At 33.3% G+C, this 25010-nt stretch overlaps 1 protein-coding gene across 1 annotated transcript in view; it reads left to right on the forward strand.

The window, feature by feature from the left end:
* The first annotated feature begins 236 nt into the window (after positions 1–236).
* The window catches only part of LOC124410353 (matrix metalloproteinase-2-like), a 156751-nt gene continuing 131977 nt past the window's right edge, over positions 237–25010 (forward strand). Inside the window, exon 1 of the mRNA XM_046888641.1 lies at positions 237–387. Coding sequence (XP_046744597.1) covers positions 292–387 — 96 coding nt within the window. The 5' untranslated portion in view covers positions 237–291. The remainder of the gene's footprint in view (positions 388–25010) is intronic.

A 25010-nucleotide genomic window follows, 5' to 3' on the forward strand; every position in this document is an offset into this window, starting at 1 on the left:
TATTTGCAGTCAGGACTGCAAATTATGTGACAGTTTTCACGTGATAAACCAAACCTCGACGTTAGTGCTAAATACAGTTGATTCCTGTTCTGTGTGCCCGGCGAAAGTGCTTGGCAAAGTTCGCGTTGTTTGTTTGTTTGTTTGTTTGTTTGTTTGTTCGTTTCTTTCTTACACTTCGATTTTTTACCATCCATCGCGGGTCATCGCCGTTTATTAATTTGTCTTATCGATACTTGAACGGGTCGATCCTCGGTTTCTCATCACTGGAGAAATACGAGAAAGAAAGTGAAAATGTCTTTTTACGTTAAAATTGTGATCGCCTTGTTCTACGTTATACTGCAGGCTGCTGGATCTCCTCATCGATCGCTTTACGCCGATGGGAATGTGGTGAGTTTTACTCGATCATATATATATACATATACACGTTTTTTACTTTTTATATTTACCTTGTATTATGCATATATTTTGTAAACCATTATTGTTATTTTTTTGATTGTTTTTTTTTTTTTTTTTTTTTTCACTTGACAACATTTTTTCGGATTAATTTTTTATACCCTGTATTAAAACGAAACACATTAACGGAACTAATTTTTCCGTTAGTAAGACATCAGGTTCGCACAAATCTTTACAAAATTGCAAAAAATTGTCGTTTTTCCTCTTTAAAATTAGCTAAGGAGCGTCGTTAGCTTTAAACGATTTAGATAATTTTACGAATATTTGAAATACTGCGATAAATCGAAATGAAAGAATATCGTGTATCAATATTCTAAAAACTTTACTACAAAAAATCTCTACAAAATTGCAAAAAATTATCATTTTTTTCTCCTCAAAATTAGCTAAGGAGCGTCGTTAGCGTTAAACGATTTAGATAATTTTACGAATATTTGAAATACTGCGATAAATCGAAATAAAAAAATATCGTGTATCAATATTCTAAAAACTTTACTACCAAAAAATCTCTACAAAATTGTAAAAAATTATCATTTTTTTCTCCTCAAAATTAGCTAAGGAGCGTCGTTAGCTTTAAACGATTTAGATAATTTTACGAATATTTGAAATACTGCGATAAATCGAAATGAAAGAATATCGTGTATCAATATTCTAAAAACTTTACTACCAAAAAATCTCTACAAAATTGCAAAAAATTATCATTTTTTTCTCCTCAAAATTAGCTAAGAAGCGTCGTTAGCGTTAAACGATTTAGATAATTTTACGAATATTTGAAATACTGCGATAAATCGAAATGAAAGAATATCGTGTATCAATATTCTAAAAACTTTACTACCAAAAAATCTCTACAAAATTGCAAAAAATTATCATTTTTTTCTCCTCAAAATTAGCTAAGGAGCGTCGTTAGCTTTAAACGATTTAGATAATTTTACGAATATTTGAAATACTGCGATAAATCGAAATGAAAGAATATCGTGTATCAATATTCTAAAAACTTTACTACCAAAAAATCTCTACAAAATTGCAAAAAATTATCATTTTTTTCTCCTCAAAATTAGCTAAGAAGCGTCGTTAGCGTTAAACGATTTAGATAATTTTACGAATATTTGAAATACTGCGATAAATCGAAATGAAAGAATATCGTGTATCAATATTCTAAAAACTTTACTACCAAAAAATCTCTACAAAATTGCAAAAAATTATCATTTTTTTCTCCTCAAAATTAGCTAAGGAGCGTCGTTAGCGTTAAACGATTTAGATAATTTTACGAATATTTGAAATACTGCGATAAATCGAAATGAAAGAATATCGTGTATCAATATTCTAAAAACTTTACTACCAAAAAATCTCTACAAAATTGCAAAAAATTATCATTTTTTTCTCCTCAAAATTAGCTAAGGAGCGTCGTTAGCGTTAAACGATTTAGATAATTTTACGAATATTTGAAATACTGCGATAAATCGAAATGAAAGAATATCGTGTATCAATATTCTAAAAACTTTACTACCAAAAAATCTCTACAAAATTGCAAAAAATTATCATTTTTTTCTCCTCAAAATTAGCTAAGGAGCGTCGTTAGCTTTAAACGATTTAGATAATTTTACGAATATTTGAAATACTGCGATAAATCGAAATGAAAGAATATCGTGTATCAATATTCTAAAAACTTTACTACCAAAAAATCTCTACAAAATTGCAAAAAATTATCATTTTTTTCTCCTCAAAATTAGCTAAGAAGCGTCGTTAGCGTTAAACGATTTAGATAATTTTACGAATATTTGAAATACTGCGATAAATCGAAATGAAAGAATATCGTGTATCAATATTCTAAAAACTTTACTACCAAAAAATCTCTACAAAATTGCAAAAAATTATCATTTTTTTCTCCTCAAAATTAGCTAAGGAGCGTCGTTAGCGTTAAACGATTTAGATAATTTTACGAATATTTGAAATACTGCGATAAATCGAAATGAAAGAATATCGTGTATCAATATTCTAAAAACTTTACTACCAAAAAATCTCTACAAAATTGCAAAAAATTATCATTTTTTTCTCCTCAAAATTAGCTAAGGAGCGTCGTTAGCGTTAAACGATTTAGATAATTTTACGAATATTTGAAATACTGCGATAAATCGAAATGAAAGAATATCGTGTATCAATATTCTAAAAACTTTACTACCAAAAAATCTCTACAAAATTGCAAAAAATTATCATTTTTTTCTCCTCAAAATTAGCTAAGGAGCGTCGTTAGCGTTAAACGATTTAGATAATTTTACGAATATTTGAAATACTGCGATAAATCGAAATGAAAGAATATCGTGTATCAATATTCTAAAAACTTTACTACCAAAAAATCTCTACAAAATTGCAAAAAATTATCATTTTTTTCTCCTCAAAATTAGCTAAGGAGCGTCGTTAGCGTTAAACGATTTAGATAATTTTACGAATATTTGAAATACTGCGATAAATCGAAATGAAAGAATATCGTGTATCAATATTCTAAAAACTTTACTACCAAAAAATCTCTACAAAATTGCAAAAAATTATCATTTTTTTCTCCTCAAAATTAGCTAAGGAGCGTCGTTAGCGTTAAACGATTTAGATAATTTTACGAATATTTGAAATACTGCGATAAATCGAAATGAAAGAATATCGTGTATCAATATTCTAAAAACTTTACTACCAAAAAATCTCTACAAAATTGCAAAAAATTATCATTTTTTTCTCCTCAAAATTAGCTAAGGAGCGTCGTTAGCGTTAAACGATTTAGATAATTTTACGAATATTTGAAATACTGCGATAAATCGAAATGAAAGAATATCGTGTATCAATATTCTAAAAACTTTACTACCAAAAAATCTCTACAAAATTGCAAAAAATTATCATTTTTTTCTCCTCAAAATTAGCTAAGGAGCGTCGTTAGCGTTAAACGATTTAGATAATTTTACGAATATTTGAAATACTGCGATAAATCGAAATGAAAGAATATCGTGTATCAATATTCTAAAAACTTTACTACCAAAAAATCTCTACAAAATTGCAAAAAATTATCATTTTTTTCTCCTCAAAATTAGCTAAGGAGCGTCGTTAGCGTTAAACGATTTAGATAATTTTACGAATATTTGAAATACTGCGATAAATCGAAATGAAAGAATATCGTGTATCAATATTCTAAAAACTTTACTACCAAAAAATCTCTACAAAATTGCAAAAAATTATCATTTTTTTCTCCTCAAAATTAGCTAAGGAGCGTCGTTAGCGTTAAACGATTTAGATAATTTTACGAATATTTGAAATACTGCGATAAATCGAAATGAAAGAATATCGTGTATCAATATTCTAAAAACTTTACTACCAAAAAATCTCTACAAAATTGCAAAAAATTATCATTTTTTTCTCCTCAAAATTAGCTAAGGAGCGTCGTTAGCGTTAAACGATTTAGATAATTTTACGAATATTTGAAATACTGCGATAAATCGAAATGAAAGAATATCGTGTATCAATATTCTAAAAACTTTACTACCAAAAAATCTCTACAAAATTGCAAAAAATTATCATTTTTTTCTCCTCAAAATTAGCTAAGGAGCGTCGTTAGCGTTAAACGATTTAACCGTATCGGCTGCCCGCGAGGTTCTTACAGCGAACACCGTTAACCTAACCGCGGATCGTAACCAGCGGCGTGATTAATTAATCTTGATGAATAACCCCGGATAGGAGTCGGATTAGGTTTCCAGATCCCTCCTGCCTTCCCCCTCCTTCCTCTTCTCGTTCCATCCTCTTTTCCCGATTTCCTCGTCGAAGCTGCTGACCTCAGCTGCATGGCCGGATAATTCGCGGAAGGTTAAATTCTGTAATTAGTACTCTGGCGTCGGTCAGACAGTCTCCCGTTTATCCCGCATCCCGTCTAAGATAAGGGATACGAATTGCTCTTGCCGAGAGCGCTTCTTTCCTCCCTTTTTTTTTTTTTTTTTTTTTCTGTTTAATTCGTTTTTTTTTTGTTTTCTTTACCCCCGTGGTAAAGTTTCGGCGATTCTACACCTTCGTTTTTCAATTCACCTTGCTTGCCAAGCTGCGGTTACTACTGAAACTTTATTCCTACTCCGATAGTATAATCGGGAAATTGTTTTTCTCCTGTTGCTGCGAAACTTTTCTCTGTTTAGAGAGGAAGAGAGAGAGAGAGAGAGAGAGAGGAAGGCAATTCAACCGCGGTGCATTCTGGGTATCGAAACTGCTTCGGGACAATTTTTGTCTGGTTTTTTTTAGCTAAATTTTTAAACTTTTCATCCGTTTGTTAAATATTTATTCGATAAGAGATTATAAATATACTCACTCAAATTCGATTGTTCGATATTATTATTGGACAGAGAAAAATATTCTTCACAAATTAATTGTTTTATGCAAATTGTTAAATTTACAATAATAATAGTAATAATAATAATAATAACAAATTCTTTCATTATCATTCTCTGCGGTTTATTCGATACAGTTAAACGTTGTTAATAATTATCTTAAATATACGTATGAAAGATTTAAAGGAAAAAAAAAATAGCAGCAACAATCATTTTATCGAATTATTTAACACAGTGGCACCAGAGAAATGACATTATCCATATACATGTATATGTACACAGATAATTTCATCGAATTAGTAAACACTCAGATGTAATTTGACGAAATTATTTGTGATACCGTTTCGTAGAAGTATTAATTAACGATTCTTTGAGGCTAATCAAGTTCTTTCACAGTCAATGAATTGATGTGACTGAGCTACACTGTCGTAATAAAATCCTTACGTATTATAATATTCAAGACACAATTTGCCGGAATTGAATGTTCTCGATTTTATTGATCCATCGGAGATTTATCCCTTGGGGAGAGAGGATTTTATTCGATATGTAAACGTCTCTATAACTACGCGGTTATCCGGGTTCGTGGATGTTACTTAACGATTCTCAGGTGCATAAAACGGAAATGGCAAGGCAGCAGAATTAGATTGCTGACAGGTCTTATATACATACATATATATTAGTATAAAAAGTTGATGGCACCGTAAAAGTTTTATACGACGTCAGTTTCGATCTATATACCTAGTTTGATTCCGGAGTAAAGTATAAAATTGGACGACACTTTTTGTTCTATTTAACTATATCGATGTATGTATATGATGCATATATAGGGTGGTGAGAATTTATTTACTGGAAAAGAGAGCCTTCATTTCACTTCCATTATGTTGTCGCAGCGGAATCGGGGTGCGGAACAAATTTTTTCCAGAATGGTTGGATGAAAATACTGCGGTAACATTTTTTATCATTTAGTTATGTATATATATATATATATAACGATGCAAATATTGTTGAAACCCCGTACTTTTTTCGTTTGAAAAAAAAAAAAAAATAATAATTCATTGTCAGTACACAGGACTGCGTTTTTTACGCGTAATACACACGTTTAGGACGAAATTCCTAAACGACTTTTTTAATTATAGTATATATATGTATATTAGCAGAGATAAAATTCATGCTGATGCGGGGGAGGGTGGGTGAGGGATGCGGTTGTAAATACTGGTGAAATTCTGGAAAACCTTGAAACGTTAGAAAATTATTCACGGCGGAATATGTTTGGGGAATTTTTGCGGTATAAAGGTGACAACGGCAACGATGATGGTGTAAAAAATTTGTGTAGATATACGACCCGATTTTGTGAAATTACCAAATTTTTCGTCTCAGGAATATACAGGTTTTTCTATTTATTTTATTTTCGTTTTTGTTTTAACTCGGAGTGAAATTTTCTCAGGAATATTGAATCGTTTTTTACATTTATTTTATTTTCATTTTTGTTTAACTCGGAGTGAATATTTTCTCAGGAATATTGAATTTTTTTTCATTCATTTTATTTTCGTTTTTGTTCTAACTTGCAGTGAAATTTCGCCAGATTCCTGAAGTTTCCAATTTTCCTTACCTTTTTTCGTTCGTCGAATATGGATCGGGGAAAAAAGCTGGCTGGTTGACGATCGACGATGATCATGATTATGTGTTAGAAAGCTGGAAATTCCCGGTTGCATATTATGCGGATATGCGGTTTTTATTCTTCGTATAAGGCTTTTTGGTTTTACTTGGAATATTAATTTTTTTGCAATATTCAAGTTTAAAAGCTTTCATTTACAACGTAGACGAAATATGAGAAAGGAAAATAAATTATAAAGTCTGTAGCGCGGGTTTAACACTGTATTATAATTTAAATCCGTATAATATGCGAATGTGAAATTTACTTGTTGTGAGTTAGAATAATCACCTAATCTAAGTACCTAACTCTCGTGAATTAAAACGATTTCCGAAGAAAATTACAGGAAACATTTCAGTTGACTTTTCAAAGCAATGAAATATTGGAAAACTGCAACGTATTTCGTTATTTCTGAATAAATAAAGTAAAAGCGAGTTTTCAAACTCCCGTTTGAGTTTCGACGAAACGGACCTGAAAAGTTTGGTAATAATGATTTTTTTCATGAAAAAATAATTCATATATCCTTACATCAACATCGAAAACTTTGAATTCACGGAGAATTTTTTTTTTTTGCTCTCTGCAATAAATCGACGATATTTGGTTTGCCAATTCACCGACATTCGACATCATTTAGAAATAATCAGATTTCGAGATAATAATTCTCGAGTTATTGTTCCGTCTATAAACGTAATTCGACGTGTCTCGTCGAAAATTTTTGTTTTCGCAATATATCGGCAGTCGATTTTTTCGGTTTGCTCTTCCTAACCCCGAATCGAGTTCTACGGGATCTTCGAAAATCCAGGAACACCGCCTGTTATTGCGAGACCCAGACACGTTATGCAATATCGTAATCCACGATGCCGCAGGCTGACCCAAAACCAGTTCAACTAACCGAATGCCTCCTCGTATATGCGGCTTGTTCACGTCACGTATATTTTTTTTTCACTTTTCCTCGGTTTCCTCTCACATGCATTTTCGTCGAGGCAAAGGAAAAGGAAAAGGGAAAGAAAAAGGAAAAAAAAGAGAAGACGCGTCGTTTTCTTCACGTGAGGCAGTCCAAGCCTCAAAAAATTTTTTCGAACTTGAATGGTGCAGTTTATTTTCTATCCTCGAAACTGTATTTTAATTTGTTTTTTATGATATCAAAAGACCGTTGCCATATTGAAGTTAGTAACGTTAACGTAACGAAACATCGTGGGATAAATAATTATACAATTTTCGAAAGACTGCCGAGAAGTTGGCTTTTCAAAATACGAATATGTGCTTTTTGTTAGACATCAATTGAATAGTTCAATTTCAGACAATTGAATAAGGTTGCGAATTAACGATGGTTCCTAAACATGCAGATCGTTAAGTGGTTTTGCGCACGCATCGCATACTGCAGCATTAGGGTGGCGCAAAAAAACCGACTATTTTTTTTTTTGTGTTTCGAGTGACAAAATGTTAGTTTTTCATGTTTCAAGAGCCCACTCCAAAGGATAGTTCAGAAAAAATTTTTTTAAGAGGTCACTCCACATTTTTTAAAACGTCAGAAATCGTCAAAAATCGATTTTTTTTTTCAATTTTTTTCTCGTTACGGTATAATTTTGTAGACAAAAAAAAAAAAAAAAATAAGTTTCCGAAAGTATCAGTTCAAAGTTTGAATTTTGAAAGGTCGCTCATAATTTTTTTTCTAATTTTTTGGTGCATTTCTTTAGATCTTTTCGAGCGACCTTTGAATATTTATATTAAAATTTCATAATTTTTTTTTTTCTCAATTCAGTAAGAAAGAATCGATAACAATACACCACGACGTGAATTAAAAATCAAACAAAATACTGAAAATAGAATTTTTTTAATTAAATTTTTTGACGATTTTTGACATTTTAAAAAATTTCGAGCTACCCCTTAAAATTTTTTTTTGAGCTGTCCTTTGGAGTGGGCTCTTAAAACATGAAAAACTAACATTTTGTGACACGAGACTCAAAAAAAAAAAAAAAAAAAAAATAGTTTGTTTTTTTGCGCCACCCTACTGCAGCATATATAAGCGAAGAAAAGAAGAAAACAAATCCAGGAGCAATGAACGAGACAATTCTTTTTCTCCAGTCATGCATCCCGCCGTCATTATCCTGCAGTCAGTCAGTCAGTCAGTCAGTCGTTCGGTTTTTCCATTTCGCGGTTTTGCTCTCTTTAAACTGAAGTCAGTTCGCGGGTATCTTGATACCTCGGATATATCCTTAGTGCTGGTACTGTTATAGGCGAGAGACGTTTTACGTCGGTGCTGATAATTAACAAGCATAATAAATCCATGTAGGCACGGACACGCGAACACAAAATCGTCGACCAACCGCACGGAGATCAACTTCGCAAGAAGAACGGAACTCCTTGAATGCAATTAGCGACATGCTCCATGGCTCTTCTTTAGCAGCCCGTCGCGACGCGACGTGTGATTCAGAATTGTTCATACGCTCGACGCGCCGGATAAACGATCCATGGAACGAAAAAACGGAACAGAGGGAGAAGATCAGAAGACGAGATCCAAAGAGAGAGGAGCAATCCCATTCTTATCATCATCATCATCATTATCATCATCATCACGAGTGTCGTATTGAACCTGTTCAACGAAACATGGAGAGACTAGTCTAAAGGCTTTGAATGAATCAGGCCTTCTTTTACCGCCCGAGTCATAGATCTTTTTACACATGGATCAACACTCATAGGTATAACCAACACGCACGACCCATCATGGTTGTACCTCTACAATGGTTCATGGAAGTGAACACGGAGGTCAGTTTGGTGGGAAAAGCCTGGTGCATCGAACGATGTTACGTCCCCTTTCTCACGTCCCCCTCTATGTTCATACGTATATCTATATCTAATTATATTATCGTTAGTCACATGAAAGGTTTTCTTCTTTTAATTAACGCGAACACGAATTGATATCTACAATTTTCACAAGAAGTTTTTTAACTTCTGATTCCGGTCTGGATCGTCAGGGAATCGATATCTCTTTTCAGCCTCTCTTGACTCTTTGGAAATGGAAGCGAAACCTTTAGTCAATTTCTCTTTTTCTGAAAGATATCGGAGAGGAGATATTTGATGTATACAATATGCTTTTATCCCCGTTTTTTCTTTGAAGTTTCATTTTATATTTTCTGTATTATAAGCCACGACGTTTCTATTCTCTTCTTCTCTTCTTTCTCTACTCTTCTCTTTCGAGGATCGAAAGACCCTAAATTCGAATGTACAGTAATATTCGTTAACATGTTTCCAGTGATTAACCATTTCATTTTCTATCCTTTCTCTTTTGTTGGAATCAAAACTGAAACGGAGTTTCCCTCGGAGTCAATTTTATACAGAATAAGAGAAACAAAAGACGCGTTGATAATTTACGCATAAAATGTCTATATACATATAGAGAGAAAACTCGTTTCAATCTTAATTCCAAAAATAAAAACAAAACAAAAACAGTCAAACCACCGGAAAACCCATTGATGAACATTACTGTAGGTACACCTCATACACATTGTCCGAATCAAAAATTTCTCTCGCCAACTTCTAAAACGTCCGAGTCATTCTTACTTCCACCGAGAAGAATCGTCCGAATTACTCACGCCTGTTCCTGTAAGTCTACATATATTTTGTGTTCATTGAAACATCTGTGACCTAATATTTGACTAATCATTCTCGGAGAACATGGACGTCAGCTTTGCGGTTGTGGTAGGTGTAAACCTCCTCCAACCTAACCGCCATCATCGATGTTCATGGTTAGAGACTCACGAAGCTTCTTTCGAATCGGGGGAACGACGTTACGCCCTACCATGGATGCACACACCATGAGGTCGTACGGTGATTAAACGGTGAACTAAAAGCCCTCTTCTCTCTTCTCTCTTCTCTCTCCTCTCTCTTCTCCTCTTGTATACGCAACCAGCGTAGGCGTTTACGGGGTTCTTTACACGCGGGTTTTGTGGCCGTCCGTTTCGTGTACATATAATGTAAAATACATACACGCGTGCACCCGTGTTGCCTTAGCAAGCTGGCACGCATAAGCGACGCGACTCATGAGGAGGCGACGCGACGCTACACCCGGCGCCTCGACGCTTTCGCCCCTGCAGACCCTACTGTTGAGTCATCGGTTGCCGTCCTTTCTCTCTCTCTCTCTCTCTCTCTCTCTCTCTCTCTCTATCTCTCTATCTTCCTATCGACCTCTCTTTCCTTCTCCTCCTACGTCCAGAGAGAAAGAGAGAAAGAGAGAGACGAGACGCCGCGTCGCTCGTTGGACTGAATAGCAGCTACTGGACCCGAGATCAACGTCGGAATAAATCAGCCAGAGATCATCATCTCTCGAACATCAGAGCAGCGTGGAATTGCAATCGTGATGTCGGGAGGATTTTTTTTTTCCCACTTCTAAAGCGATGCCGTTAACCTCGTTGTGTATCAATATTTTCATTCTGATATTCACTCTCACCATTTATCCGTCACGATATACATATGGGATATTCCATGCCAACTCTCGACCAGTGTTAAACCCCGACCATCTCAAAGTCATTTCTTGTTTTCTTTCTAACATTCTACTCCATAAAATTCGCGACCTGAATGTTTTTTTTTCAAGTTTTTTTTTTATCGAATCGTTTATTTTTTTCTAAATATTTCAAGTCGATTGCGAATGCCTCTTTTTAAAAATCTGAAAATATTCTCGAAAATTCAGTTAACGACACAAAATAATCTGTTAAGGAAAACGTGGACTGAATTGTTTTTCTATTTTTTTTTTTTATTACCTAATTTGGAATTTAGAAATTTTTAAACCCAAAATTAACACAGGATTAAATTGTAAGCGTCAAATAAGGGTCAATTTATTTGGAAATGTTCGGCTTTATTGATTTGACAATGCACCACTCTAGTTAGTAAAGATAATCTACGGTTTAAAAATTTTTGCTGATTCTTTGGGGTGAAATTATTGTTATTATGAGTGAAGATTTTTTGTTCCTCTTTTCTAAATAATGTAAATTATAATAACGATGAAAATTATGCAGTGTGTTTATAGACACATAATTTTTTACAGCTTCGTTAATTACACTAATTGTCAATTTATTACAAAATATTCAGTTTTGCCGTTGTTGTTATAGACATTTGCAACGGTAGTTGAGTAATTTAATCCCTTGTAGAAATTCTATGAATATAAATTAAGCGAGAAAGTGTGTAATTAGCGAGAGGAGAAGGAAAGGAAAAAAGGGAAAAAGGGGACGGAGAAGGGAATCGAAATTGGTTACTCGATGGTGGTGCAATAAATTTTATACATCCCATTCTCTCGCCTACCTACCCTTGGTAAAATGACTTCGATTCAACTCCCAATCAGACTTCTCTCTCTCTCTCTTTATTTTATTTTCTCTCCTCTCTCTCTCCTCTCTCTCTCACTTGTATACCCTCGACGTCCGTTCTTCTTCTCCTCCTTCGCACCCTCTTCGCTGCTGCTGCTTCTCACAAAATTACCATATTGTCGTCGTTATTGCGTTTCGAGTACATATGTGGGTACGTTTACATGCTTTCAAAGCCGTCGTCGCGACGCGACGTCTCGATCGTTTCAATAAAATGCATGCGTATAATGTGTCTAGAAATATCTAATGCGTTTTTCTTCTTTTTTTTTTTTTTTCTATGCATGAGTTTTAAATAAAGTATTCAACAGATTACGAATATTTTTAAATTCTGATGAAAAGTGAAATTTTCACATGGCTTCAAGAATGGGGAATAATGATAATTAAATGATCTTTTTGACAGGATTTTACTTCTATGAAACACCAACACTTGAGGGGGTGAGAAATGGAAGAAAACTTTTTTTCTTCAACCACCGTAATACGTAAAATACATTAATATCTCGCTGCTGAAACGCGAATTCATTACTTTCACATCTACTTATCTGCACTCTTAATAAAATCGTTTGATACCGTGCGAAACGCGTCAATTTGTTATTCACTTGGACTTGACCATTTAATAGCCAAAAAAAAAAAAAAGAAAGAAAAACAAAATAATAAGAGATAGAAATATATAAATATATTTATTACATATGTAGGTATACATATTACCTTTGAATTCGAAATAGAGACGCTTTTCATAGGTAAGAAATATACGGGATGTTATAGTAGGTAGACAGACAGACATTCATGGGGATCTGCACTTCGTCTCCTTCTCGTGGATGGTGGATGGTGGATGGTGGATGGTATGGGGGGTAATTTGCGCTCTTTCACGGCTCGTTAGCCGCCTTTATACGGCGTAGACCGTGTTTCGAGTATATTATGGCGAGAGAGAGAGAGAGAGAGAGAGACTGACCTGACTTGCGTCTGACGAGCCTTACCGAGAGGAGCTTTTTCATAACTAAAATGTAAAAATAGGCGGTTTTGGACGGCTGCCGAAATTGAACAAAAGACGCTATATCTCAACGAATGACGCGCGCGTTTGGAAAATAGTGAAACATTTCTTCACTAGTGGGGAAAAAAGCTGTTTCTGCACCACAGGTGGGAAAATATTTCGTCACTAGTGCAGAAATGGTTTTCGCTCTTTCCTAAACGCGCACGTCATTCATTTCGAAATTGTTTGTTCTTTAGCTTTATCATTGCGAATTCCTTTTTTTGTTTTCCACATGTGGCTAAAAATCGTCTGAGTTTAAATTTTTTACCGTCAAAAATATTGCGTGCAACGAGCGGATAGATTACTATTATTATAGACAGAAGAGAATATTTCTTTAATTCTCAACTATTTTTACAATATTTTACATCACAGTCGCGACAAAATTTGGTTCTAAACATGGCACGAAATGACTTTTTTAAACATTTTTTTTTTATACTTTAACCTGTACAAAAGTATCTAGCATAGGTGTTACTATTATTTTTCTATACACTCACTTGTGATATTTGTGTTTTTTCTACAACTATTGCAATAATTTGATGCTGTAAGTGAAACAATTGAAATGTGATTCTAAGGCTTTATTTAAATTGAATAAACAAGAAAGGAAAAAATAATTTCATAAACCAAACCAATAGACTTGATGTTTCAATTTGAATGTTTAAAAATTTCGTATTTGACTGACAGTAAATATTTACTCGCATCATTATTACTTCCCACTATTTCAAACGGTATAATAATTCATAAAGTCAACACAGCGATATTCATTTTGCAATAATTTTTCCTGTAATCCTAAATAAAAATCGTCAAATATCCTGAACGATACTCTCCTTTTTCGCTGAGCTTACTGTACAGTTTTTCTGTTTCACTTTCGCACAGAGTCACGTGCGAAGTATAAAAATTAATGGCACAAAATAAAAAAAAAGGTAAAATAAACGTATAAAGAAGAAGAAGAAGAAGAAGAAAAAAAAAAGGAAAAGTCACGCTCGCGTCATACAGCAAATACTCGACTCAGCAACGAACGTTTCGTTTCGTGGCAGATAAGACGAAACTTCCGCCAAGCGAAGAAGAATTACAGGACCTCTGATGGTGCAAGGATTTTTTCTCCTCCCTTCAGAGCCGTCGAGCTTTCTTTTTTACTCCCCCCTTCCCTTGATTCCGGTTATGGATGGAGTCGGGGTCGTGTATCATCGAGCAGTCATAGCTGCCCTCGTATTTTCTATCCTACTCTTTGCGCTGTACTTTGTGTACATATCTGGTCAGTATTTGGTGGGAGAAAGAAAAGGGATGATCAAAGGAACAAAAAATGTCTTTTAGAATTATTTTCACGATTTTACGTAGATGCATATATGTTAGGGTGTCTTTTATTTAGGGTGTTGACGAATTTTTGCCACCCCATTCCCCAAATCAACTTCAAATAATTCGGAAACGATTGTCTAATTTTTTCACATTTCTACCTCAACTCGAAGATTATCCGTTTTGTGGTCGAAGTTTCTTATGAAAATAACATGGGAAAAACTTGTTTCTTCGGCATATATTTTATTGCAAGAGTTATAATATTTTTAAAAAAATCTGTAACCACGAGGTTTTAGTCGGCATTAAGTGCTACTATCTGTAAAAAAATTTACATCACGATAACAGCAAATCTAGACGAATTGCATTTCCTCTAAATGCAAAAAAAAAAAAGTCAGATTTCGAGGGTGTGCAATTCGTCGAGATTGCGTGAGATGATTATGGGAATTTTTTTCCAGACAGTAGCACTAATGCCGACTAAAACCTCGTGGTTACAAATTTTTTTTAAACATCATTACCTTCACAATAAAATATATACTGAGAAAAAAAGTTTTTCCCATGTTATTTCCATAAGAAACTTCGACCACAAAGCAGACTGTCTTAGAGTTGAAGTAGAAATGTGAAAAAATTAGGCAATCGTTTTGGAATTATTTGAAATTGATTTGGGGGGTGGGGCGACAAAAATTCGGCCACACCCTAAATAATAAAGGACACCATAGTGTATATGCATGTGTATAAGCTTGTGCAACGATGAAAAGATAAAGTTACAGGCATATTAATCAGGCAATCGTTTGCATTTTTAAAATTTTTCTCCACTTTATTTAAATATATAATATTCCTTCCATTTTATTGACACTGTGCATTACGATATCTTGTTTAAAGTAATAGAAAAAAAACTTGCACAAAATTATAATCATTGACGTCCATCCTTCCAAATAAAAAAAAAAAAAAATTATAAGTTAAAACCTTGAATAAATTGTCGAAAATTTGCAAAATAATAAAAACCAGAAATTAATACTTTACGAATTAATGGTCAAAATTTTTTAACTGCAGATTTTCTCGTTTTCGGAAGGTCACTTAATACTCTTTAGAAAATGGCAAAAAATGAAAACAAAAAAAAAAAAAATTACGTTCTAAGATTAATGTTGCTTCGTATCAACTTTCCGCGTCTAGAATATTCGAATTAATTACTTGACGGCGTTTCGCGTGCTTGATTGAAAATTGAAAACTTCGTCGGAAAATTGAGAAATCGAAAAACAAAAAAAAACAAACAAACTACGAGCATTACGTTAAGCGTTTCATACGAATTGGACTATATTTCTGTATATCAGCTGCAGACCAGGAAGCTTAAATCTATATAGAATCGTATATGTAGATAAATTATTCATTACGTATGTATATATATGTATATATGAGATATATAAGTATACGCCTACACGTATTCTTCATCCTGTGCAAAACCGTGTCTCTTGTCCTCCTTCCACTTTCTGGCTATGATGTTGGTCTCGTGACGCGTGGCACCGGCGCCTAGGAAGCGAATGGATAAATTCTATATTACGTCATCTAAGCGGCCACGTGCAATTGCATGGGTGTAAAAAAGAGAAATTAATATTAATACACGCGTATTTAATTTCTTCGTGTGCCAAGTGCGATATAATAATCAGTCGATAATATATATATATATATATATATATATATATATATATATATATATATATATATAAAAAAATGAAAATAATAAAAAAAATAAAAAATGCTGATCGCTATATTTTTGTATTATTATTCCTTAGCGAGATAAATTATCCCGAAATCATTCACAGGATTTTTGAGAATTTTTTCAGATTCTTAAACATGGGCATTCGCAATCGATTTGAAATATTTATAAAAAAGAAACGGATTAATAAAAAAATTCAGCTATCGAGTACGAGGTAAGCGAGTTCCGCAAGGAATTCCAAACCGCGATCCATGAATGCGATCTGACACGACGAAGGTTTGATTTTTTGCGGTGGTATGATGTTGTAGGTATATATAAAGAAGCGAGCGAATCGTCATCCTGTAATGTTCATCCGGATGTAAGGAGGTTTATTTTTTTCACCGTATTGCAACGCGCTTGACTTATTGGCTTTTCCCACAACCGTCAGAGAACCAGGGCATTTCCGATAAACAGCTCATCTTAATTGCGAATTTATAACTAATTACATCCTTGCAAAAATTCATCTCGCGTTTTTAACAATTATTTGGAATATTTATCGATGCTTGAACTATATATAATAAGTGGAATATATATATATATATATATATCACACTTACCAACATCCCAATTATTTATAAATATTTGATACGATTTTGTAAAAAGGACTGTTTTTTTTCTTAAATACTTTGAAACTATATTTTATATTTCAAACATTTCGAAAACCGTGCCCATGATAATAAGACCATTTTTTTCCATTTCAAAAAAGATTCTTTTCAAAATCAACCATCAATATTTATATAAATAATTAACTAGTTAAGTGAAAAATCTAAAAAAAAATTCAAGGTACTGTTCCAGACCTTGGACAGTTGGAGACAAACATTTTTTGTTTTCAATAAAATCAAAAATGGCGAATGTCAGACGTTGATTGGATTCGCACGGGAAATAAAGAGAAGAAATTTCCCAAAATTAATTATCACCCCTCCGCCCCCCCCCCCCCCCCCCCCTCCCCACCCCTCCCCAAATTTTTCTTTTTCAAGTATCACAATTTTTCCTCTCGTTATAAGTATTACACGTTATAGGTTTCGCAATTTTTCTCTATTTCAGCGTTATTACATTACATTATGGGCGCAGATGTAGGAACAGAGGCTGTGTTTGGGATATAGCAAACGGGTTAACGAGAGGCGTCATTACTTCTTGCGTTAGGCTTCGTTGTCCCATCTTCTCGCAGCTTTCAATACCGAACATGTGCCGTCGGCTATGGCTACGATATTATGCGCCAGATATAGGCATACGTCTCTCTTCTTCTCATCTCCACGTGTCTTTAACTCCAGTTTTTCACGTACTCCGGGTGTCTTTTTTGGCTTTTATGATCTAAGGCTAAAAATTTAGATGATAATATTTATTTGATAATATTAAACTTGAGAGTTTTATTTTTATTGAGGTATAACGACGATTTTTATTTTTAATTTTTATTACTCGATCGAGGTTATAAATTTTAAACTACTCTACAAAATTTTTCTAGAAATATGTGTATAATTTTCTCTAACATTTATTTGATATTGGAAAATTTTTGGAAAACTATTTAACTTGAGATATATTCCATGGATCTAAATTTTAGACAAAAAATAAAATTTGCAACCTGTAACTGTGTTGCCAAATTCGTACGGAAATTGTTTACTTGTTTATTTAATACTGATAAACGCACCGTTTCTCACTTCAGAATTCGGGATTGAATTTTTTAAGCTAGAATTCACGAGTAGTTGGATCGGCTATTTTTATACTGGGCGCAAATTTTTTTTGCAAGGAAATATTATAAATTCTCGAGAAGAAGGTAATTACAACTTGGACGTAATTATCTAGCAATTCGCTCTCCACCCCCATTCGTCAGTTGTGTAATTTAAGTTTCATCCCGGCGAAGAGAGGAAAAATAAATGTCGTATACTTGATTATAAATGAACTTGAATAATTGCAAGGCGAATGAAAAAATTTATTATTACACTTGAACGTTTATTTTATTAATTATGAACTTTCAAGATATTTGCAGTAATTGCTAATAATGCTTTTTTTTATAGTCACATAATCGTCGGAGTTTCGACATGAAATTTGATAGAATCTAGTCGAATTAGACCAAAAAAAGGGTTCTAAATTGTAGGAGATTTAAATTCAAACAACTTTGCTGATTAACATTTTTCGTGTAAAATGAAAAATAAACGAGATTCGTGGTAGAATTTTTTTTCCCCAAAAATTTGATTGATCTCTTTAGCTTTCAAGTCACCTTGAAGCTTTGCAATTCATGAAAATCGCGAAATTTATTGATGTTAAAAAATTTGTACTGTTTTTTGGAACTTGTGGACTTTATTATGTGGTACAACGTGTACCGAAAATCCAGCCAATTCCCATAAGGATTCTTGGGGATCCTTTAGCATTTTTTATCCACGACTAATCCCCTCGGGAAACAACAACGAGAATGACAACAGATTCAACGTTCGCGCAAACCTCTCGGTGATCGTATAATCCGATCGCATTGTTCGAGTTTCGAACAAGTTTGCAAGCTCAAAGGATTACGAAGGAAGTCAGTCGTGTAAAACGTTACCGGTTAAAACGCTAAATCGAACCGAATCGTAAGATATTTTGTGTAATACGTCGATACATGATATTTTATTTTGTTTTATTATTTTTGCAATTTATTGCTAATTCGTTTAACGATTATACCTATTTATGAATTGCAATATTGTCAAGATTGAAAGATTGTCACAGTTTTTGCAAACTCAATTATAATATACTTACGCAGAATTAGTTTTTCCCTCGAGGAATTCGGTGCGAATATTTTATATACACCTAATTATCGAATTTATAATTTCTTTAGATTTCTGCAACAGACTCGAATTGTTACAACAAATAAATAAATACGCTATTAATCGTATTCTGTCGTAATTATACAAGAAATGGCTGAACGTTACTCATCGTTGATTGCGCTGAGTAAGCGAAAAAAGAATCTTTGAAAGAAAAAGATGAATGAAAAAAGAAAAAAAAAAGAAAAATAACGGAAATGACCAGGATCTTCAAATGGAATTGCAACCTTTGCTGCAAAACAATTAGTGCATAAACCTCATGTAAAAAGTAAAAAGATTTTCATCGCTTTTATCTGAGTTATATATAAACTAATCTTGCCTTAATTACTTTTTTTTTTAAACGGATTTTTATCCACGACTTATCGCAAGAATTTCCCGGTGGATTCACGACCGCAAATATAAAAACCGTTTGCGGTTTAAAACAAGATGTAATATATACATACATATATATATATATATATATATATATATATATATATCATTATTATTATTATTTCGCTTTCCGTTTTTCTTATAACAACAATTTTATGTCCCTATTTTATTTTTCATTATCACTTACGACGACTGATTCGAGTGTGATTTCTCGTGGCTTTCCGGTTTATACAGTTTATACATCTTGCGATCGTGATTACCGCAACCGTTTTTTATTTTCCGGTGCAAGTCGCATTTCGAAACCCGCTGATTCATAACCACAGACGTCTTTGCGTTTTATGGTTCTAAATTCTTTGGAAAAGAACGTGACGAGTTTCACCGTTGCGAGAATTCACCGCATTTTGCTTCGGTTTATGAGTTCAGGCATTCATCCTGTTTCCGGTGCAAATTTTTCCGCACGTCAATTTGTCACGATCGTCAGCCCACTTCTGGTGAGCATAAGGAAAGAAAATCGTTGCGGTTTCGAACTAATTTGATCTGGTTTTAATCTATTCGTTTCTGATTTGCTCGGAAGATTTTTAGGTGTTTGTAATATGATTTTTGAATTTTTTTTTTAGATTTTTCAGAACCAATTTAGGATTTGCAATTCTTTTTATCAGTAAAATGAAGATGAAAAAAAAATTGTCAGCAATCTGGTGTGAAATATGAAAATGTTTCAGTAACCATTCGTAGTAAAACGACTATCGCCTTTAATTTTTTTGGAGTTTTTTTTGGGTGGAAAAGCTTGAAAATAGTGAGAAGAAAAAAACCTCTCTCCTCTGGCTCTAAGCTTAAAAATTTTTATACCCGACACATGATTTTTCATAATTTTGTCGATCGATAAGATGGTTTTGAAAAGTTGTAAAAAATTCGTACCGTGTCGAAAAAGATGTAAAATCTAGGAAATTAAAGTTTCTACAAAAGTAACTTTTGATAGAATTGAAAAAAACGAGCCACTTTTTTTTCTGGAATCAATGAAACCTAATTTTTTTTTTTTTGTTTTTTTTTTTTCCAAAATATACATTTATATTTATCGTTAAACACTAAGAAAACAATGATTTTATGTATAATCATTTACAATTACTTAAGAATTCCTTGTATTATATAAATTCCTAAGAACTTCTATCTTAGAACTTGCTCGCTATAGACGGCATTTGTAGTACGAATGATGATGAATAAACCGATGAATAAATCCTGAGCTTGAGAGCTCGAAGCTGCTGCAATATTATAATTTATATGAATAACGAATTGATCGAGTCTCGCGGCTAGCGAGCTACCAGTTTCCAAGATACCAAAGACGAGATTGTGCAGCGTTCGTACAAAGGTCTGCTTTATGCAACCAGCTGGCTAATACACGATACATACATACACGTATACACACGCATCGTTATAGATATATGTACCTACTATTATACTGTACATAGTAGATACATAGAACTAGCGATGATGATTATATTATACGTTTTTAGAATAGTTAAATAAAAATCTGTAAATTTTTAAGCTTTTATTGAAGATTATAATGTTAAAATCCATCAGATTTTTACTTCCGATTTAAGGGAAAAAACGTGATTTATATTTTTTCTTTCGAAAGATTCTAATATGTTTACTAAATTGTTTTGACTTATAAACAAATTATTGAATAATTTATAGAGTAAAACTCTTTGAGTTGGATGTATGTATAATGGTAAGTTTTCTTGCCGCCTATTTTTTTTTTTTTTTTTTAACAATTTTTTTCTTTCTGGCATGTCTCTTGGAGCTTTTTTGGGGTATTTTTGATAGTATAGGTTTGGGTTTTTTATTTCTATATATATCTACGGTGTAGGTATATTATTATCATCACGATGGGGTGACGCGTGTCTGAAATTCCGAATTTTTCGATCGCAAAACTTGAAGTAAAGTAATAAAAATTTTACGAAACATATCAAAGGTTCCAACGGTCTGAAACTCGACGTTAAAAATTTTCGAAAAAGTATCGAAATTCTGTGGATTACTGGCTCACGGTGAAATTTCATCTCTTTCAATTTCCTTTGTTTTGGATTTTCAAATTTTATTTTTTCCAAATTTTTCTCTATCGGAACTTTACTTTAAACCGTAGCTTGAATTTTCGGAATCTCGCATTTCGTAACTTTGATCCGCGGACTTTCCGACTATTCGAAACTTCCTTGTTTTCTCAAACTTTCATTTTCTTACTTCAACTTTCACCTGCATCAAATAATTCGTAATTAGCCGGAACTTCATCTCCGTATCTTTCTCGACTCGCTTGTCAGTCCTCAGTCTTAAAGCTCGAAAGCTTTTATTACATAGCACTTTGCTTCGCAAGGGAGGAAGGGAGGCAGGGAGGGAGGGAGGGGAAGCCGCGTGTCCAGGAAAACCGGAAGCACCGTACCAACGTGCCCACCCACGCTTCCTACACCCTATACGATAACTGCTCCGTTGCAGCAGCAAAGTTTTCGGCTCTCATGGGATCCCATTCAACTCCACAGCTTTGCGGGAGTCTCCAATTCTCGGCGCGTTGCTCTCGTCTTTTCAGGCTGCCGTTTGACCTCGGTTTAACAAATATTCCTTTTACGTATCCACAATTTACAAACAACTTATTTTTCCATGAATTTATAATCGTGAAAAGATTATTCATTGTCGAAGATTTTGGATACATTTTGAAAATTTTTATAGATCGATAATTTTTAACCCTTCTTTGTTTTTGTTTTTTTTTGTTCACCGTTTTGTACGATTATTGTACTGAGATTACAATTAAATTCTGTAATTTTATTTTACAAATCGATGATGTTGACGTAGTTTGTTTTTTTTTTTTTTTTTTTCTTCTTCTCGCCGATGAGTGTATATTCAAATTTTTCATCTAATCGTCAGATCGTTATTTATTATTTTCGTTATTAAAATTTGTCGAAATTTCAGTCTCACGTTTTGCAGATTCTTAATCATCAGAAGATAAAAGTTTTACGCTGTTTGTTTTTTAATTTTTATTATCTTTATTTTTTCTCCTACCCTGTTTGAAAACTCGATTTTTCAGGCTGAACCAGAGGGGCGGGAGGGGGGGGGGGGGGGTGAAAGGGAGGAGTTAACGAACCAAATTATCTCGCGAGATCATTACTGGATATTTACGTTGGTATAATAACAATAAGCTTTGCCGCTATATATGTATAGTAAGTTGAGAGCTGCTTTTACCTAACGAGAAAATTAAACAGTACGATATACAATAATTTATTATTGATATAATACATATATATAAATGGATGGAAGAGAAAGAAAAGAAGAGAAAAAAAAAACGAATACGAAGTACAAGAAGAAGATGAAGAAGAAGAAGAGAGACCTTAATCTTCCTCGCTTTCTTTCCTTCGCTTTTTTTCCTACCTTTGCCAAATACCAACGGAAGGAAAGCAAAAATAATTCGATACTCGTATTTTGTATGGTATATATATATATATATATATATATATATACGTTATAGTTTTAAACACGTGGTAGGAATGAATCTACGTTATAGTGACGAATTCGAATCTGTTGAATACTCGAAAATAACGCTATAATTTCGATCTGATTTTATTTATTATAAAAAATAACAAATATAGTATTATAAATAGCATTTTTTTTCTTTTCTCTCTCTCTCTCTCTCTCTCTCTCTCTCTCTCTCTCTTTCTCTCTCTCTCTCTCTCTCTCTCTGTTTTTAACTTATTCTTACTTTGTATTATTCTCAGTATTCATGTCTATATCATATTTACTCGTCTGTGCATTTTTTTCAATTATTCATCTTTTTATACTATTATTTTCACGTTGTTTCTATTTTTATTTACTTATTTATTTGTTCGATTTAACTTTTTAATCTTAGTTTTAATTTTCTTGACGGTGTATTGTTTTTTGTTTTTTTTTTTCAACCCATACTCAATTTCTGCGTTTATGTATATCTTGTAATCGCCTGAGGGGACTTGTACCATAGAAAACTAAACTCTCTCTCTCTCTCTCTCTTTCTCTCACAACAGCAATAATTTTTTATTCCTTTTCGTAAAAAGTATACGACAGTTATTGATATAATTATTCTCTGGTCAGGCCGGGATAGATAATAGTCGATTGTACACTGTAATAATAGTAATAATAATCATAACAATGAGATGAAAAATAAGAATTGAATCTTTGAAACGGTCCACCCGTTACACGGGGTGCGTATAAAAAGGAAGTTACACGCGCTGTTACGCTCAGACTTAGCCGGCATACAAAGCGGTCGTTTTAATCCTCGGAGTAGTGGATTAGCGCGAAGGAAAAGGTCGAGAGAGGAGAGACGGAATTCGAAAAACCGACCATTCGAGATAAGAGTGATTGTGCTTCGGGCCTCGCCTCGCCTCGCCTTTACCCTACTTGTGCGAGTTTAGCAGCGTCGTTATCTGGACAGGCACTTTATATTATCCTCTCGTACCGCCGTTTTAATCCAACACCGACAACCCCGCCTCTCTCTCTCGCTCTCTCTCTCTCTCTCGTCCTAATACTTTCTACAAAATTTCACCTAAATCGCAGCCCGATATTACACGTATGTATATGTACATAATAAGTATACATACGTATACATATATGCAGTATTCGCAAGAAGAGAAGAAACAGAGAAGATGAAAAAGAAAAAGAAAAAGAAAAACAAACAAGAAGCAATATCAAGAAAATAATAACAGATTCGGATATACGGAGTATCTGTGAACGTTTTTTTTTTTTTTTTTTTTTTTTTTTTTGTTTCTGGTTCAATCTTTTTTTTTTTTTCCGTACTTATTACTATTACATTATTATTGTTGTTATTATTATTATACACCATTAGTATTTCATTATTTTGCAGAATTATATTTTTCAACGTACGTTTCTGTCCGAAATATTTGTTTCTATAATAATAACTATTTCGTAGCAGTAGTAGTAGTAGTAGGTTGTTGTTGTTTTAGTTGTTTTTTTATTTTTTTCTATTTCTCTCTTCTTGGTTTTTTTTTCACCCGGATTTCGTATGCATTAAATTTAAACAATTTTTTCAAATACAAAATCAATTGATCAACAGTTTTCTTCTTCATTGATCGAAAAATTGTAACTTTTTAATGAAATTTTATACTAATTATTGAATTTAAAATTGATTTGAAACGGTACTATTTTCCAATTGTGTACTGTTTTTTCATAATTATTATCTGTCGATTCGGTGGTTGACAAGCATATGTTGTAAATTAACGATCATCCTGATATACATATATACTGAAATTTTACAAACTGTTCTATTTTTTGGCTCTTTTTTTTTTAGCAAAAAAGAAAAGAAAAGAAAAGAAAAGAGACGGAACAAAAAAAAAAAAAAAATGATTCCGCGAAAGAAACTTGTGATAAATTGCTTCTCGAATATTTTCAACCGCTGAGAAGCCCCGCGATCATCACCCTTTTCTGTCTAAAAATAAAAGGGGAGAAAATGATACACGGAGAATTTCTTTTAGAGACAAGTTATGACGTATAGCTATATATATGTATACATATATGTATATAATATCGTATTGTAAGAAATACGATAACTCGTCTGTTACGGACGGATTCGTTTGCTGTGATCCTGTGTTCTGTGGAGGCAGTGACGAATCTTGTAATTGGAAGGTTTTGTCTCTCGAGTCGTGAGACGACGACGACGACGAGAAAGTAGAGGGACGAACGTGTACATATATGTATAGCAGTAGTCACTTGACCAAAGCACCAAAGGGTCAAGGGTCACGATTTTATTCTGGTATAATATAGAAGCAACGACGTGTATCTCGTGAGTATTTTTCTTGTTAGCATTCCATATTCCCTTGTACAAATAAAAGTGTGAAGAGTGAGTAGAGAGAGAGAGAGAGAAGCATTTTAATCACATTTTAATGCATTATAAACATTTCTGATTTCAATTTAGAGCGAATATTGTATCGTTACTATTAATTGTTTATTTTTTT

Source organism: Diprion similis, chromosome 9 (genome assembly GCF_021155765.1).
Source record: "Diprion similis isolate iyDipSimi1 chromosome 9, iyDipSimi1.1, whole genome shotgun sequence".
Classification (NCBI taxonomy): domain Eukaryota; kingdom Metazoa; phylum Arthropoda; class Insecta; order Hymenoptera; family Diprionidae; genus Diprion; species Diprion similis.